Source organism: Saccostrea echinata, unplaced genomic scaffold, assembly GCF_033153115.1.
Source record: "Saccostrea echinata isolate AGI-Se365-2 ecotype Australia unplaced genomic scaffold, CSIRO_AGI_Sech_v1 ptg000034l, whole genome shotgun sequence".
NCBI classification, from domain to species: Eukaryota; Metazoa; Mollusca; class Bivalvia; order Ostreida; family Ostreidae; genus Saccostrea; species Saccostrea echinata.
Window position 1 is genome coordinate 1,062,434 of NW_026889783.1, and position 18,713 is coordinate 1,081,146.

Here is an 18,713-nt window from a genome sequence, read left to right on the forward strand (position 1 = left end):
AGTGATATGAATAAGCAAGCATTCTCAAATAGTGCAAATCTACATTTCTTCAAATCATAGCGTTCGAGGGTGGGGTACAATAGATGATCAAAGTTTTACATGGGAATATATGGGTAAAGAATCTTTTAAAATCTTCTCAAGATCAGCACAGCCTTGCATGTCAGTCACATTTATATTGCAGCATTCCTATGTTGTGTGGATTCAAGTTCGATTTTGTAATGATCCCTGTGAGCTAGGATCGGTCCACAATAATTTTTCATGAGAATAACGAGCTAGAATTGAAACGAAACATAAATTATTGCAGCCCGGAGGACCGGGCTGCTCTATACATATAAGTTTAAGTGTTGGTATATGGGGATTGAGGTGGGAGAAGTTATTCAGAATTAAAGGTTTTCTAAACATTAAAAAGATTGTTAATCAGAATGTTCTTTCCCTTTATAAATTACGAGATACACAATATATTTACTTCCATAAAGTGAATCTGTAAAAATATATATGTTTTTCATATTTAATATATAAAGTTGCTTATCATTTACTATCGAAAAAACGACAGGTCCCTTTTTTTAGAACATCGAATTTTACTTATCGCATAAAAACGTAAAAACGTACTTTACACAGTTCGTGTTTTATATTCTTAAGGTGAAAGACATTTTTGAAAATAGGTGATGCATGTGTCTGGTTTCAAATAATATTTTATGCAGCCAACATTTACTTGAGGAATTGATAAAGTTTAAAAGGGTATCGTTTTTGTTCGATTTTCACCCGACTATAAGTTTTCAAAATATTCTCGACTATCGTGTCCATCATTTAGACGCATGCCTTTTTCACACATATCGAAGCGGTTTGATGATCAAGACTCATTTCCATTGTTTATTTATTTCCCGGGCGACAATTGATGGTTACATCAATGTTTTCGTGTTACTTATGAATATAGAGCAATATGTTGCATCATGTAGAATCCCTTGAAAGCGTAGTTAAGGTTTGTCCCAAACTGTTAATGTTGATAAAGAGGCATCGGCGGAAACCCAATTCGGTCTCGCTTCTTTTAGATAAGGTAAGAGGTCCGACCTTGGGTTTAGATCTGACAATGATAATGGTGTGGAGAATTTACATGTAAGTAATCAAACCAAGTGTTTAGTTAGGTTCAAAGAGTCTTAATAATTTCCGTTGATGCAAGGAATCAAGTGTCAGAGACACATATTCCTGGATTAACTCGGTAATAGAGAGCAAAAGTAGTTCTGGGTTTGAAAACAGAACTTTTTCCTCATTAAACGACTAATACATTACCCCCCCAAAAAGAATTCATGTTAAAATACTTCAATGAAAAGATACATCATTGGAGGGAAGGGTGTCAATAATAATAAAAATATTGTTCAGAGATTCAAAAAACATATTAGATAAAATTTTTGCATGCTTAAATTGGTAGGTTTCCTTCTATGCCCTTGTGCGTTCTGCTGTATCAATGTATCAATGTCTAACAATATTAAAATTTATAGCCCTGGTAAAGAAAATATTTCCCTGCAGAGTTGTATGTCAAGAAAGTGGAATACCATTTAAACATAATACATGTAAAAAAAATAATGTTCTAAATTATGATTAAGAATTGGTCGAAAAAGTCATTAATATTTCACGTCTGGCAGACTCTAAGGCAGGTCTGATGTCTATGCAACAAAGCAGGCGTCGATGGTAGACGATGCTTACAATTTTTGTCACCATGTCGGTCCCTGAATTACTTTTACGTAGAGAAATGTCTATATATACTTCAAACAAGTAGTTCTTGTTTCTCTTAATTTCTCGGAGGGATAAATGTTTTAATCGGTGCATCAGCGCTTGGCAGCTTTTGACGATTCTGAAACCAGATAATGTTAATGCATAACATCTAGATAATAACTTAGCAGTTTTGGAATCATTTGCAGCAATCGATCTCTTTGTTGTTCAATAAACTGTTCGTATAAAGTGCATTTCTGTATCACATGACAGTAGACGTTGTATAAATGCTTCATATTATGTGCCGACAACTTGGATATCAATCACTTTTGCCAAAATTCATCGACAGTCATTCGTTGGATCTTTAAGGTAGGTACCACTTTGTCAACTCTTTATACATAAGTATAATATACATCGACAGTCATTCGTTAGATCTTTAAGGTAGGTACCACTTTGTCAACTCTTTATACATAAGTATAATATACATCGACAGTCATTCGTTAGATCTTTAAGGTTGGTATCACTTTGTCAACTCTTTATACATGTACATAAGTATAATATACATCGACAGTCATTCGTTAGATCTTTAAGGTAGGTACCACTTTGTCAACTCTCTATACATAAGTAATCCTGACGTTAGTTCTTTGGAAGCTTTCCAGCACTTAATTAAACGAAAGTTATTTGCAGCTTTTTTGTAGGGTATTTTCTGTTTGCAAGATCAAAATAATATCTTCTTGTTTCCTCAACCTGAACTTTATTTTAACATATTTTATATCAGAATATTGATAAATAATATATACGGATGATATTTAGATATAGAATCATTCCAATTTTTTGCCCACCAGATATGACTATAATCACTCGTATATAGGAGATACTATAAAATGACTATAGAGGAAAAACCCCAACAAAACAAAAATCTACATCATATCTAATAAACAGGTCGATGAATTAAGAAAACATCCTTATAATTAATTTTTTTAACCATATTTTATTAAAATTTCAATTAAGAACAAAAGCATGAATTATTTTAAATGATTAAAACCTGTCTTTTTAATATTGAAGCTTATAGTTACTTAGTAACAGTAGAATGTAATAAGTCTATATTGAATGTAGTAAAAAAAAGTGGAAGCATAAATTCTACAAGTTCAAGTTCAGTTTATTCATCCAAACCAAAATATTGGTACATGGAATTCATTAATAACATATATACAAAATATACAAACTGGTCAGAGGTATATATACAAAACAAAAAACATTACAGATGATTGAAAAAGAAAATTAATAATAAATAAGAGAGGGTAAAATTTATGAAGTAGGACAGACAGCATCATAAATATTTAGGCTAAAAATTCATATTTATTAGTTGACATTAGTTCAATGACATCAATAAAATTAAATGTGCAAGGTGACAGAATATCGGGGTACAGTAAAGATTATGGTGTTACATAGTAAAGAAATATGCACAAATATTATTAGAACAATAAGTACCGTATTTCCTTTCAAATGTGACGTTAAAAATTGTTTTCGCGATCATCTTTGATACTGTATTTAAAAAAAAAAGGATAATGTTTTATGTTTATATGATCTTTGTAGGTCTTATAAAGTCTACCAGAACTTTGGTTTTTGATGTATAGAGTAATGTATTACAGTCGTTAATAATGAACACCTCACTGTCTAACAAAATAATTCTTATGAGCTTAATTCAGAAAGTAATGGATAATACGAATTTTGGCGGTCCCTCAGGATATACGCTTAAAGTGTTTACTGTACATCATGATTTTTTGGAATTGCATATAAAGCGAAGAATTGTTAACTTCCATAAAGATTCCCTGATGGAAAAAATAAGACATTCATTATTCATATAACAATTCTGTAGGTAACCGGATTTTTCACTCTGCTGAAAGGGTTTCGATTTTTCAAATATATGATTAATTTTCAAATGTTTCATTTTAGCAAAACAAGCAGAGAGCCGTTCTCTTTCATCAATAATTAACTGGAATGTGATATTTTGATATTTCTTCAGGCGACAAATTTTATCCCTGAGCACGACGATCTGTTGAGTAGATAATGGCATATAATTACTGCAATGGATGTGTTTGGAAATAAGAATTAGCAGCTACTGAGAGTACTTTATTTCCCAGTACTTCCGGTAATCTATTTTACTTTATCCGGACTCTTGTTTAGAATTCCGTTTCTAACGATTATCATTTATAACTTAAAATGATATCTAAAAATATCTAGGCTATACTGTCCTTTCTGACGTATTTCATTTTACTAAATAAAATCTGCAACATGACTAGAATAGTCATGTTACAGATTTTATTTGGCAAAATGAAATTTGTCAGAAAGGACAGTTATGATTAAAGATAAAATTTCACTTTGAATTTTAGTCAATTGATATTTGGGTTTTGTTTAACATTTGTTTATATTCTAACTTAATATATTGATATTCTCATTTTATTATTTTATAGGAATTATACGCTTAACTCTTTATTTCCTGTTACAATTTGATATATATGTATAGAAATTTGGTAATGGTATTTTATTTGACAAAAAAAAGGAATGTGTTTGAAGAAAGAATAAGTACAGGTAATCGTCTAAAATAAATAACATGTGTTACTCAGAATATTTGACATGAGGGATTAGTAAACTGTTTAAGCCTTTGGCCATACAATTATGTAATTTTGTTGGAAAAAGAGAAAAGCAGTAATTTGTAGATAGGTGATGTGTTTTTTGTACATTTCTTAATGATTTCTTTTATCTTTTTTATCTATTGTCAAAAACACTATCAAACAAAGTAGAATCCATTAACCTATTGATAGGGGATTAACTTTTTAAATGGCAGGTCAAATACTAAGGTAATGGTCAGTTCATGTCATGTGATTTTTCAAAATACGATTTTTCGGCCATTATTTTTTCAAATTAACAAAGAAAATTTAATTTGATTGGATAAAATAATTTTTGCGTGGGTATTGCGCCCACTACTCGGGCATTCTATTCGGAGACATAAATAAAGTTACATCGTTTTTAATTTGATCCACGCTTTACTTTTCCTTATTTTAGAGCACCCAAACCTAAACTGGACCTGAGTGCTGAAAGCAGAGTCATTATAACCAAGGGTCTCTCACAAGCGAGCGAGTTATACACAATTTCCTAAAATAAGTGCGGTCACTCAAAAAGCAACACGATAATACTATGATAAATGTTTTAAAAAGTTCAGAAAACTTTCACATAAGCTTCAGCTTCATACCTTATGGTTCTTGAGGAGACTTTTAAATGACCCATCCAAAGTTTCACTATTTCTGAATTATTTCCTCTTATAAAAAGTCACAGCCTTTCTTTCCAAGGATACTTTGTGGCAGGTTTGGTGAAATTAGTTCAGTGGTTCTGGAGAATAAGTTGAAAATGTGAAAAACTTACGGACGACAGACAGACGGACTTCAGACACTCTTCGATCTACAGAGCTTACTTGATCAGGAACTCTAGATAATACCTCAGCAGTTTTAATCATTTGCATATCTTGCGATTATTCATTTACACAATTACTTTGTAAAAAAAAAAAAGTCATTCCGATTGTACACACAAGAAGTACTCTGAAGTTGATAGGAAAAAGATGCTGGACTTCTTCGTTATAGTCTCTACATATCTATATAGTCTTTGGAGACCAGGTTTTCCAACAATCTGTTGAAATTCCGATGGGCACTAATTGTGCTCCTTTACTAGCAGACCTATTTTTTTTTATATTCCAATGAAGCAAAATTTATTCCAAAAACTTCTTCATGAGAAAAAGTAAACTTTTGCTGTGGCCCTCAACTCAGCATTTAGATATATCGACGAAGTTTTGTTAATTAACGATAGTTACTTTCATTCATATGTCGACTCGATATATCCCAGTGAACTCGAAATAAAAGACACTACAGAGTGTGCCACATTTGTTACATATTTGGATATTTTACTAACTAGAGACGATAATGACCATCTAATAACTAAACTATATGACAAAAGAAATGACTTCAGGTTTTCCATTGTCAACTTCTCTATTCCAATATCACATGCATATGGTGATATGTTTCCTAACTGATTCAATACACAAGAGCATGCTCTGAGTACGATCAATTTTTAAACCGAGGCAAGTTACTAATAAATAAGTTGATGTTGCAAGAATTTCAACGACTCTGTTTAAAGACAGCTTTTCGAAAATTCTACGGTCGTTATATAATGACCTTCTTTGTAAATACAACCTATCGCTGGGTCGTATTTTGTCAGATTTGTTTCATACCATTTATTATACAATGTATTATTATTTTTATACTAACTTTGACTACGGAGTACTCCGTCTTCCTGATCGATACATAGGGCTCATGGGGGTGTAACCGGTCGACAGAAGATGCTTTCTTCTCCTAGGCACCTGATTCCACCTCTGGAGTTTCCCTGATTATCATAACTAAGGCGGGCCACACCATGGGGGTCGAAATTTTTCTTTTGAGTAAAGAGGGAAAAATGTATTTTACAAAAATCTGCTTAAGAACAGTATGACCAAGGTTATTCGCGTGTTCAAGCCTCTTGTTCTGCAAGCGATACAAATGGTGTTCTAAAAATATAATAAAATTATTAAACATCAAAATTTATAGTGTAAAACACAGTACACAATCGATCTTGATCGTCATGCTTATTTGGAATGCTCAGAGTTCTTAAAATAAAGTTCATTCAGTTTCTATTTTATAGGTTTGAAATCAATTGGTATAATATTACTGAAAATAGACATTCTTCGTTTTAGAAAATGGTTACACTGCAGAGGCCTTCAAAATGAGATGTTCCACTCATACAATAACAAAAGTGTCCTTACTTGTTGGGGCCACTGCTATCAGCACAATGGCTCTCGCTGTGGCCACTCATAACTGGATTATAGCGGACGAAACCACGTACGTACAAACCAAAATATCAAGTTTTTACATTTTTCTAATTTTTTCTTTAAAAGACAACAAAGCTTTTAAATTTAACAAATCTGAATATGCGCTGTGATTAGCAACACATAAAAAATGTTAACAATTTGTCTTCGATAATATCTGTTCACTGATTTCCTCACTCCGCTTAAGGAAATCTTGCAGACAAACTTTTACATACATGTAGTAATACTTGGTAATAACTTATCAAAAATGCATATAATTTAGCTCCAAAGATATGGTTATATCAATCACACTTAAAAAAGAATGCTATGAGCTCCATAAAGCATCCTTTCTGTTCTAACAGAGGATTGACTTTTGCACTTTAAATGGTGATTAAATGTAAGTGCAAAAATCCTTTCTCGGACGTTTAACCCTATATAACACTAACTTTAGACACAAGGTAGCCAGTTGCTCGATTGTATTTGAATAGGTCTTGTAAAAAAGGAAAAAGAGCACCAAGACCTTAGCTTTCTCTGATGTAATATACTAAGAGTATTTATATCTAGAGAGTCAAAAGTGTAAAATATAATGTAGAATGAGAAATAAGAAATGTTCATAGCTTTGGTCACATAAAAATAAAATTCAATTATAAACTAGTGTTTAATGTAATATAATTTTCATTCAAGAAAATTGAGCCGTGCTAAACAGTACCTATGTTTAGACTAGCTTATTGACAAGATATTAACGTTTGTGACAAGAAAGGAAAATGCATTGGTGGTATGGTAGGAATATGTCGTGTACAAATATGGACAAAAATAAACAAATAAAAAAGGAAGAAACAACAAAGGTTTATGCTACATATTGTTGTTCCGGAAATTTCGCGCTATTCGTTGTAACAGTGTTTTGTATGGGTTATTCTAGGTTTCTCAATAATAAATTGGTGGGATTTTTTGTATGGGCTATTCTAGGTCTCTCAATAATAAATTGGTGGGATTTTTTGTTTGGGCTATTCTAGGTCTCTCAATAATAAATTGGTGGGATTTTTTGTTTGGGTTATTTTAGGTTTCTCAATAATAAATTGGTGTGGTTTTTTTGTTTGGGTTATTCTTTGTCCGTCAATAATAAATGAGTGGGATTTTTTGTTTGGATTATTCTTTGTCCGTGAATAATAAATGGGTGGGATTTTTTTTTGTTTAAGTTATTCTAGGTCTCTCATAGGGATGTGCGATTATATCGTTATACCGGTATATCATGATTTTTAATTGCGTGATACGTATCGTGATACAGAGACTAAAATACCGGTATTTAGTACATAATTGTAAATTCCAGAAATTATTCATTTATTTGTTCAAACTTTCAAATTAGAGTTACAGTAAGTGTAAAAAATGTTGAAAACGGTAAAAGAACGGCATCATAGCATCCAAACATGCTTTATATTATTTAAATAAAAAAAGTTATGTTTTTCCAGCATATTTGTAAGAAGAAATATAGATATTCATTTAAAATAATTGTAAAAGTTGCGCGTAAAAATATCATGATATTATCGTGATATTTTGGAAAAAAATCATGATATATCGCGATACGAAATTTTTGGTGATACCCATCCCTAGTCTCTCAATAATAAATTGGTATGGTTTTTTTGTTTGGGTGATTTTAGGTCTCTCAATAATAAATTGGTGTGGTTTTTTTTGTTTGGCGTATTCTAGGTCTCTCAATAATAAATAGGTTGGATTTTTTTTGTTTAACAACATGATTCTATAATGTTTGTTTTGTAGATGTATAGATTTTAGAAAAGTCATTTTTAACATAAATCAATCATACCTTTAACATGTATCACATTGGCAAGAAATAGCAAAATAACGGGTCACGCTCATGTTTACTTGGGTGATTTATTATGTAACTTGTGTACATTTTTAGAAAGCCTTTGGTTGCTGGAGGTGAAATGGAAGCAAATGACACATACCTGATGGAGTTTTCTGTGAGCCGTAAGATCTTAAAAACTTTGCGAACTTTTACGGATTCCAAATAGTTCACTATCACACCATCGCGCTATCAAGCCTTGGGTCGATGGCGCGATAATGCGATGATGACAATCCGATGGTCGATGACAATAACACGATGGTACTATGACGATGAAGCGATCATCACTATCTCTCTATTGTACTATCGTCATAGTATTATCGTCGCGTCTTCGTCATTGCATCATCGAATGTCGTTGATGCCCAATAGCCAATGTGCGATGGTGAAATAGTGAACTACTTGGCTTTCTCCAGATTCTATAGATTCTGCCTCAATGATACAGACAGAGTATATTTTGTATACATTTCCCCTTTGAACGACTTTGTTTCGAACCATATCGTATTCCACAAGACTTCATGTCAGATCAAGACCAAAGTAAAATTTGGCACCTCCATGGTGTTTCACAAGCACATTCACCATTCACTTTTCTAGTTGAATAGTGAATGGTCTTTATCCAAATATCTAAACATATGAACAGACACTCACTAGATAATAACAAACTCTCTATTTGAATAGTCGTTCATGATTACATATATGGAAGAATAAATTACGCTCCTGCGAATTTTAAAGACAATATGCAATAATTTTGCTGGAAAATCTAATAAAACAAAATGTTATTTTTCTTTTATAGCCTTAACGAACATAACAACACACTTTGGATTGTGGCAAGCTTGTATGACTCTAACAATGTGGTACCCTTCTAACCTCTTCCCAGGTTAGTTGTCTTCTATTGTTAAAAGTTGCCCTTTTCCCGTCTGTCCTCCATCTGTTTAACTCTTCTCCTGAATCACTTGGCCATTCAATCAAAGCGTGGAACACAACATACAAGAATAAGGACGAATCTCGTTCTTCAGAGGAAGAACCATGTCCCCTTTCAAGGGGAGAATCATTTTAAAAAAGAGTAAGGTTGTTTTAAAACATTGAAAAGAACCTTGAGCTTGAAAAGGAAAAAGGTAGACTGGGGATAAAAATGAGTCAACTCTTTTAAATTTGATTTTTTTTTATATCCTAGCTTAACGTCCCTTCGAAAATTTTTAACCCATATTGAGACGCCGCCACTTGCCGATGGAGGGCTGCAAATTAAATTTAGACCTGCCTTCGGCACGTACGGCCTTTGAGCAGTGAGGGATCTTTTCTGTGCCAACACGTACTGCGATACGGGAGACCTCGGTTTATACTGTCTCATCCGAAGGAACGGTCTCGAAGTTGATTTTTTTCTGAAGATGAAGACCTCAGTCAGTAAATTCTTTTTACGAAAACATCCGCATGATTTCAAGATTCAAGTTTTTTTTAATTTCATATCTATCCCACAAAGAAATCAAAGTCTAACATACACATAAATAGAAATATCCCTGAAAAAAAATTCTCAAGAGGATTACGACTGCAGTCAAGTTAACGATACAAGCATCAGTATATAGATTCAAGTTTGTTTCAATGACTTGTTGTAAAGTCAAGTTCACAATAGACGTTTTAAAGCAAACATTTTAAGTAATTAGATACTGGAAATTTGAAGAAAATTAAAATTCCATATTTCTTTACAAGCCACTTCCCGTAATGATTTAGAATTGTCCCAGCAATAGCCCTTGCAGTCCAGATAAAAGAACAATAAGGCTACAATGTACTAGGAATTTATTTCATATTATTTTATATAATCATTATATAAAAATGCATGGTCAGGAAAAGAAGTGACCAAAGTGAGCGTTGTGACACACATAGACCTCTTATTATGTCTATAGTAATAATTGAGACAGTATGTGCATTAACTACCCTTCTACCTTCATCCATTCTACATTACCAGAAGAAATTGACTGTTTAGGATTTAAATAGAAATGCTACAAGTATATGTTAACATTATAAAACAATGCCTTTTTCTCTCCCCACAGATTTAAATGGTACCGCCGCCTTCCCTCCTTCTGTGACCTGTCAAAGTTTGGTCGAGTACGAATCGACAACTTCTGAAGATAAATCAAATCAAGAGACAACATTTAAAATAGCTGGTAATAATTTTTTTGTGTTTTTATTCCGATAGACTTGTATTTAATTTATTAAGACTATAGGATAAAATCTTCATTTAGCAAGTATAGAAAGAACAATAAAGATTTATTTGTACTAGGATACAGGAATCAGATATATTCTAAACGATCGTGTATTAAGATATCAATTACATATAATTTTACTATTTCACATATAAAAGTTGATAATTTTCATACTTCAGAGTCTCAAAGGAATACCGCGCCTTTCTTTGTGGTAAACTTATGTTTGATGCTATTGGCCGCAATTTTTCACGTCGTGGGTGTGGTCAAACAAAACTGTAGGACACTCATCGCAGGAATCATTTACATCATCGCAGGTATAACACTTAAGCAGCCTTGAGAATGACATTTATCATGTTGTCCAACACAAAGAGAAAAGCTTAAAACACAATACACATGATTAGATTTGATTATATTTTGACACAAATGTCAAATTTGGTCTGCAAATTCCTGTTTTAGCCAAATTTATGTAGGTCTTTAAATATAGAAATCTATGTGGATGTTTTTTGTTCAAATGGTCTCAAGAAATTATATCACTCTATTATTATCACAAACTCACCATCTTGTATAAAACATATAATATTTATACATACATTTATAAACAAATATTGAACAGAAATGTTTGTTTGTTTTAGCTCACCTGAGCAGAAGGATCAAGTGAGCTTTTCTGGTCGAAATTTTGTCTTTTGTTTGTCTTTGTCCTTTCACAGTTTCATCTTCTCCACAATCGCTATGCCAATTTTAACCAAACATGACAAAGAGTATCCTTGGGTGAATGGAATTCAATTCAAGTTTGTTCAAATGAAGGGTCAAATCCACTTCGAAGGGAAGATAATTAAGAAATAGTGAAAATTGGGTTGGGTCATTTGACTCATTTCCAAAACTTCGTCTCAAGAACCACTGGGCAATAAAAGTTGAAATTTATATGAAAGCTTTCTGACATAGAGAAGATTCAAATTTCTTCAAATCATGACCCCGGGGATAAAGTGGGACTACTCGGGGCGATCAAATTTTTACATGCAATACATAGGATTAAATTTTAAAAATCTTCTTCTAAAGAGCAGCGAAGACATTATCTGTCACATTTTTATAGAAGCATCCTCAGGTAGTGTATGTTCAAGATTGTTCAAATCATGACCCCTGGGGGTCAAGTTGGGTCACAAAAAATGATCTAATTTTATATAGGAATATATAGGAAAACATTCTACTGATGAAGAACATAAGGCTATTGTGCTTCAGGTGAGCGTTGTGCCCCATGGGTCTCTTGTTTTATATAACATCTCTGATTAAAAATCATGAATTTCATGGTCCCTTCCCCCTGTGGTCTGAGGAGTGGGGCTACAATCATTAAAATTAATGCAATCCTCAAAAATCTTCCTCCTTACTTCTAACATCTAGGAATCAAAACTGTCAGCATGATTATAATAATAATGAGCATTGAGCTCTCTTTTAAAATTGTGCAATTCATGACCCTGAAACTAAGGAGGGGCTCTTTTGATCATAAAGTGAAAATGCATTAACTCTTTGAGAATCTTCTCTGCTCCTTAGTATTTAGAAGACAAACTAAGTGCATGGTTATGATGAGAGACTGACTCTACTTAAGGTATTCCATCTCTAATAACTTCAGATTCAATGAAAACATAACAGTTATGAATGAGTTGAATACTCACTATATTTAGACATAATTCCCATTCAATACTATCAGTATGTAAGAGTGGAATGTGTCCTAATTTATGACGATGACATGTCCTTGAGTTTTCTCCCTTTGTTTTAAATCTATAATAATCAATTAAGAAATATATCTAGTTGAAAAATCATTATCAATTTTTATTCTATTTCTATATTGGTTACATGCATCTTTCCACCACAGCATATCTATATTCTTAGTATTTGAAGTTTGATATATATATAAAAATGCTAGACCCCATAGACCTCGATGCAATCTTCGTTGATTAATTGCTACTTAGGTAATTACATTTTAGAAATTTTCCAATTTCCTGCGCCATCTTTGAGGTCTTTGAACGATAGGTTCAAGGCCCAAACCACTCATCTGAGTCACTTTGAATCTGCTTTCTTTAGTAGATTGTTTTAAAAGACTTTTTCCTCTCCTATTCTAATGAAAAACTGATACCCCATATTGTGGTCCCATCCCAGCCCCAAGATGATAATTTAACCATACTTGAATCCACACTACATGTGGATTCTGAATATGTTAGTTGGTGTTCTGGGGACTATTTAAAGAAGATTTTTCCTTATGTATATTACCATGTAAAATTTAATCCTGGATTTTAGCGCCGCCCTAAAACCCCAGTTTCCATAATTTGAACAAACTCGAATCCACACAACATGGAATATGTTTTCATATCATTATGGTTTAGTGTTGCCCTGCAACTCTCTCTTTTTAAAAAAAAAAAAAATCCTATATATTCCAATGTAAAATATTAAACCTTTTTAGGCCAATCATAGCCCAGGAGTCATGATAATGAACAGATATGAATCTACAATAAACTGGGTTGTTTAAATATAAATTTGAGTAATTGTTGCACTGCTCTCCTTGAGAATAGAATAGAATTTTTATTTTTTTTTTTTTTATTTTTTGTTATATTTTCCGTATGAATAATTTGTCCTTATTAAGAACCTACCAAAACCCGGGACCATGATTTAAATTTGAATCTGCTAAATGAGGGAATATTTACATAATAATACAGTTCATATTGTGGCCCGTTGTTTTGTTATTGAAAAGATTTTACTTATATATTTTCATGTAAAACTTTCATAATTTTTTTTATGATTTAACATAATCCTGGGGTCATGATATTTCTACTACCAAGAAAATTCTTTTGAATTTGTATATTGATTTGTATATTGATTTGAACAAGGTGAAGACAACGAATAATGTTCTATCTCAAAAAATCTACAAACGATACAAATTTGTGAACAGGGCATAAAACACGTACTCCCGGGAAATTCCAGAGGTGGGATCGGGTGCCTAGGAGGAGTAAGCATCTCCTGTTGACCGGTTGGTCACACCCGCCGTGAGCCCTACATGTATGTATTGATCAAGTAGAAGGAATATTCCGTTGTCAAACTTAGTAAAAAAAAAAAAAAAACAGAGGCCTAACAATTTGTATGAAACACGTCAGCCAAAATACGACAATAATTTGGGAGACGTAAACACCATATGCAGGTGATAGCGGAATATTACTACATAAATAAGGAAAGTTGATGATGGAGAAACTGAAGTCATCTCGTTTGTCATACAATTTAATTGTTAGTTGGCCCGCGTCGTCGATAAAACGTCCAGATATGAAACAGATATGGCAAATTGTATGGTGCCTTTTATTTCAAGTTCCCTGGGATATATCGAGTCGACATGTGAACGGAAGTAACTACTAGTATTGTTAATATTGATAAAATATAAGAAAAGCACTGAATGATATCTTTCGTATCAACATCCATCCACTGCGACACGGTACTTCTCTTACTCCCCAACGCTAGAGTGAAATGCTTTAACCACTGCATGTACTTTATGCTGCGAAGGTGTTCATCCCTTGAAAGTTTAACTTTAAAGCTCTGTAAATCTTTGTTACTGTGTCATTAAATCGTCCACCCATTGATTTATACTTCGATTATTTTGGTTTTATAATGAGATTGGTACTTTGAATTTAATTTAAATTATTAAGGTTTTCTCTTAGAAGCAGTAGAAGACTCAGTGCAATGTTATCGACAAAACATTTCAAAGATTTGTTGTTAAATCTTCTCGGGAACTTGCTCGAAACCTGATGAAATGAAAAGCATGACTCGTGTATTCTGAAATTAAAAAAGTACTCAGGTTTCCGAATTTGACTTTCGGTTCAGTACCGTAACCTTCAAGACCAAGAATTCTAAACTTTTAACTTTAAGAGGTTAAAATTCTTTGTCTCTTAGCTTACGAATATGTTGCATTTAAAAATATTTCAATGTTAACCAAAATGTAATACGAGATACGTGCTAAATTAAAAATGCTTCAGAACAATGAGTCGTTTTTTTAAGTCACATTGGAAAATACAATGATGCTATAAATGATATAGTCGGTTTTCCTCCTTAAAACTACATTTTTCCCTTCTATTTTGGATAAATAAAATGCATTAAACAGTAGCTATACCGATGGGTTATACAGTACAGTTCTGAAAACGAACCAATGACAACGGACTGAAATTTCGTAACTTGTTATGGCAACGGACTGAATTTGAATCATAGCAATTTTTCAGTTTTACTTTACTTTGATTTTTATTTCAGGGTCTAACAATACTTCTTAATATTACCTGCACCTAGTGTTGTGTATTGTTTATTGTATAAAAGAAGAAATGTTCATTTCAAAGAAAAAAAATAACCAAATCAAAATATGTTTTGGGCAGGGTGGTGTATCGTCAACGCAAACTACTCTAACATCACCTGTTAATATCGGATGAGATTAATGCAGCCACAAATATAATGTCAGTTCTGTTCCCCATTGCAATTTGAGAGATTGTAATCAATTAACTCACTTGAAAAATTAAATAAATGTAATTAATAATTCTCTAAAGTTATGATACCGGACGGACATAATCTTAACCTCACCTGTGAGGTCATGACAAGTTTAGTGCTTAACTTTAAAAGTCTCTGACAACGGTATTGTAAAGGAACTTGGCCGTGAAAATTAGAGACATTCATAACATTAATATTTATTGGAAATAGAATTAACAGCATGAAATGGAAACAAACTTTAATAACATTTCAAGTTTCATTAGGTTTCTATCTTTAAAAAATTATGACAATTGACGAATTTTTATTTAAGTCTAAGACTGTTTCATGATACTGGGGCCAGAACAACAATGCCATGTTAGCCGTATTGGTATTGAAGAATCCCAGTGTAGCGTGGATTATAGTTTGGTTGAAACATAACTCCTTTGAGTTAAGGAGGGGCCACTATATGGGGTCAATTATTGTTTTTTTCATGGAAATAAATTAAGGAAAAAAATCTTTCATAACAATCATCCTCTAAAAAACAGCAGAGCTGAGGTGTTTCTCGAGTGAGAGTTGTGGTCCATGGGCTCTTGTTGTGAGCCTCTTCATCAATTTAGATCCTTTAGTGACGCTGAACACTTTTGCTTAATATTTAGTACTATTGTATACAATTCCAATCTCTAATGATGTGTTCACTTTGTAGGCCTGTCCACCGCGGTTGGGATTGTTTTGTACATTACATACGTTAACGACGGCGTCCATTATGCGGGCCCAGAGAAGGAAGATTTACATTTCGAATACCGCTATGGCTGGTCCGCTTACGTACTCACAATCTCTTACTTGTCCTCACAAGTGGCCGCAGTCCTCTGCATTACGTTGTTTTTACAGCGGTACCCTAAGGTTGACGATCTAGTGAAATTAATTCCAGGTCTTGACAAGAAAGTGCCCAAGAAGAATACTGCTGATGCAATCTGCGACCAAGGAACATTGATCTAGGACTATCCATTAAAATGGAGTAAAAGTTTATCTTTTACTAAAGAAGAGATTTTTCTTGGTTCTGCAAAATCAAAATTGATTACAAAATACAGCGTTACGACTTGTCATTTTAATTATTGTGGGACATATATTTAAAGCTGAACACAACGTCTATACCCTTGGCATTCGTTACATTGGTACCCGTATAAGATTTACATTACACCTGATTGCACACGTGGAATTGGCACTAGTATTCCAATGTATTTCTTTGTCTTAGTGATTACATTTTTGTTTCCTAACCGCATTTGCGTTTGTTCGTAATGCAATGACTTGTGCAATTGGTGTTACTTTTTCTCTTGACGTGGAATAGGTGCATACATTTGATAAGAGTAGCAATCATGGCCGTAGGAACTAGGGAGGGCGCAGGGGGGGGGATTTGTTTTAATTTTGCCTATATATAGTATACTATATAGAAAACAACGCTCAAATCTACTGTAATCCACGTCCACACAGATAACATCTGTACAGCAAAATACACGTGTATTTTTATTATACCATACATGGCTAATCTCTAAATGTAAGAAAAAGTACAATCTGCATAGAACGACATATAGATATCATAGGCGGGGAAATCCTATATTTTTGAGAAATTATAGGCTTGTAATATTTTTTAAATTAAGGTGGGGGGGGGGGGGGTCCACACTTCAAATGCCTGTGTACTGAACCATGTCGCCATGCAGATCAACTCTGTCGTCCTGTCAACAAGCAGCTTAATTTTATGCAATTTGAGTATGTAATATGTTGACTTGTAACATACCTTAAGTTGACATGCAGTATATTTATCCCAAGTGTGCTTTTGTTACATTTTTGCGACATAATATATATATGAAATATATTCAGTGAGACTATTTCGTGCAGTTTTTATTTTTCATGAAATTGTCATTTTCATAACACAACCAAGAAATGCGAAACTTTAATTTATATTTTATGTTTACCCCCCCCTTTTTTTAATTCATTGACTTTCAAGCAATATCTATACTATTTAGTAAACAATACATGTATCTCTACAAAATTTTTCGACAATGTTCGTCCAGAAAGTAGAGATGCTGAATGTTGAGTTAATTAGTCTGCAAGTTGTCGCAAAAAAAGTTGCATAATGACACAATAATTTAGCTTATTACATATTTTTATATACTAATATTTCTCAGTAGAATGTATAGAGAGAACCCGGGAATATACAGAGTCATATTGGCCCGAACTGTAAATGCCCGGGGCTTTTTTGTTTGTAACGTTACACATGCAAGCTCGATCTGCTTTACCACACAAAGACCTCGGGTGGGCATTTTTTCCGATACATATAAAAGTGCATGTTAACATAAATTATAAGTGTGTCATGATGAAGATAATTATAACCCTCCAGTCTTGCAAATCAATCTGGTGCAGAGCTAGTGTAGTTCGTCCCTCTCTGGAATGCGAACAGCAACGATTTCAAAAAAGGGGGAGGCTTAAAAAAAACTTTCCAATAAGGGGGGAGGCAACTTCCCAAAATCATCTGAAAGCAAATGATGATGATGATGATAATAATAATAATAATAAAATAAAAATAAATAAATAAATAAAAATCCTCAACTGTCCATTTCCTGGAATTTGCCAGTGCTCGACCTTACAGCAACAAAAAGTGTGTGTGGGGGGGGGGGGGCATCATCTAAAGGTAGAGCAAAATACTTATACTCAGAAAAAAGGGGGCTGGCTCACTGCGTTCTACGGGACTGACGAATACATGTACATATCAATTTGGTACACCAGGCCCGTAGGAACGGGGGCGAAGCAAGGTATATATATATATATATATATATATATATATATATATATATATATATATATATATATATATATATATAAATACAATAGAAAACAAAGCTAATTTTCGTTTCTGCCCTTCAAAAAGAACGTTTGATGATTTTTTTTTATTTGCTTGTTAAGAATTTCTGTTATATATAGGTTAAGTCTCTCTCCTTTCTTTCGTCCTTATCATTGCGCAGTTATTATACACCGTACGTCCTAAGAATAATTAATACAATAAATAATTTGAAAAATTGGACAACTTTAACCTTCTGATGGGAAGTTTAACATAAAACTATTAAAGATTAATTAAAAAAAATATTCAACAGATAATTTTCGATATTTCGTGTTGAAAATATAATATGCATATTCCATCAACAACACATCTTCAATCCCCCCCTCCTTCAACCCTTCAAAAAAAAAAATGATTAATTAAACCAACATGATGCTGTAAAGTTTTGTTATTGTTTTGTAAAATAGTTACATATTTATAGGAGATTAAACACTTGAACATCATTTCTACATGTAACATTATTAAGTAATCTATTCTTTATATATAAGTATATATATTTTATTAATGTAAGATTAAATTCTCTCATCTTTTAAATTGCTTTAAAATAACACAGACACACACCAAACACAAACATAGAAACAAAATGGAATTCCAAGAAACTAATCAAAAGTCATAAAAATGACTGTGAAAACAAATTCTCTCAGCTAAATTACCACTAAGTATCGATTATACATGTATGATTTAAAAAGG

At 32.8% G+C, this 18,713-nt stretch overlaps 1 protein-coding gene across 2 annotated transcripts; it reads left to right on the forward strand.

The window, feature by feature from the left end:
• The first annotated feature begins 1,842 nt into the window (after positions 1 to 1,842).
• On the forward strand, positions 1,843 to 16,221 carry LOC133199345 (voltage-dependent calcium channel gamma-7 subunit-like). Of its 2 annotated transcripts, none has more exons than XM_061335153.1 (7): positions 1,843 to 2,076; positions 6,488 to 6,632; positions 8,514 to 8,581; positions 9,247 to 9,330; positions 10,499 to 10,612; positions 10,831 to 10,965; positions 15,837 to 16,221. In XM_061335153.1, the coding sequence occupies exons 2-7, from the start codon at positions 6,517 to 6,519 to the stop codon at positions 16,127 to 16,129; spliced, it is 810 nt and encodes a 269-aa protein (XP_061191137.1). In that variant the 5' UTR covers positions 1,843 to 2,076; positions 6,488 to 6,516; the 3' UTR covers positions 16,130 to 16,221. The 2 variants fall into 2 exon arrangements, with proteins under 2 accessions (XP_061191137.1, XP_061191136.1); XM_061335152.1 differs by lacking the exon at positions 1,843 to 2,076 and adding an exon at positions 3,735 to 3,859.
• The last annotated feature ends 2,492 nt before the right edge of the window (positions 16,222 to 18,713 follow it).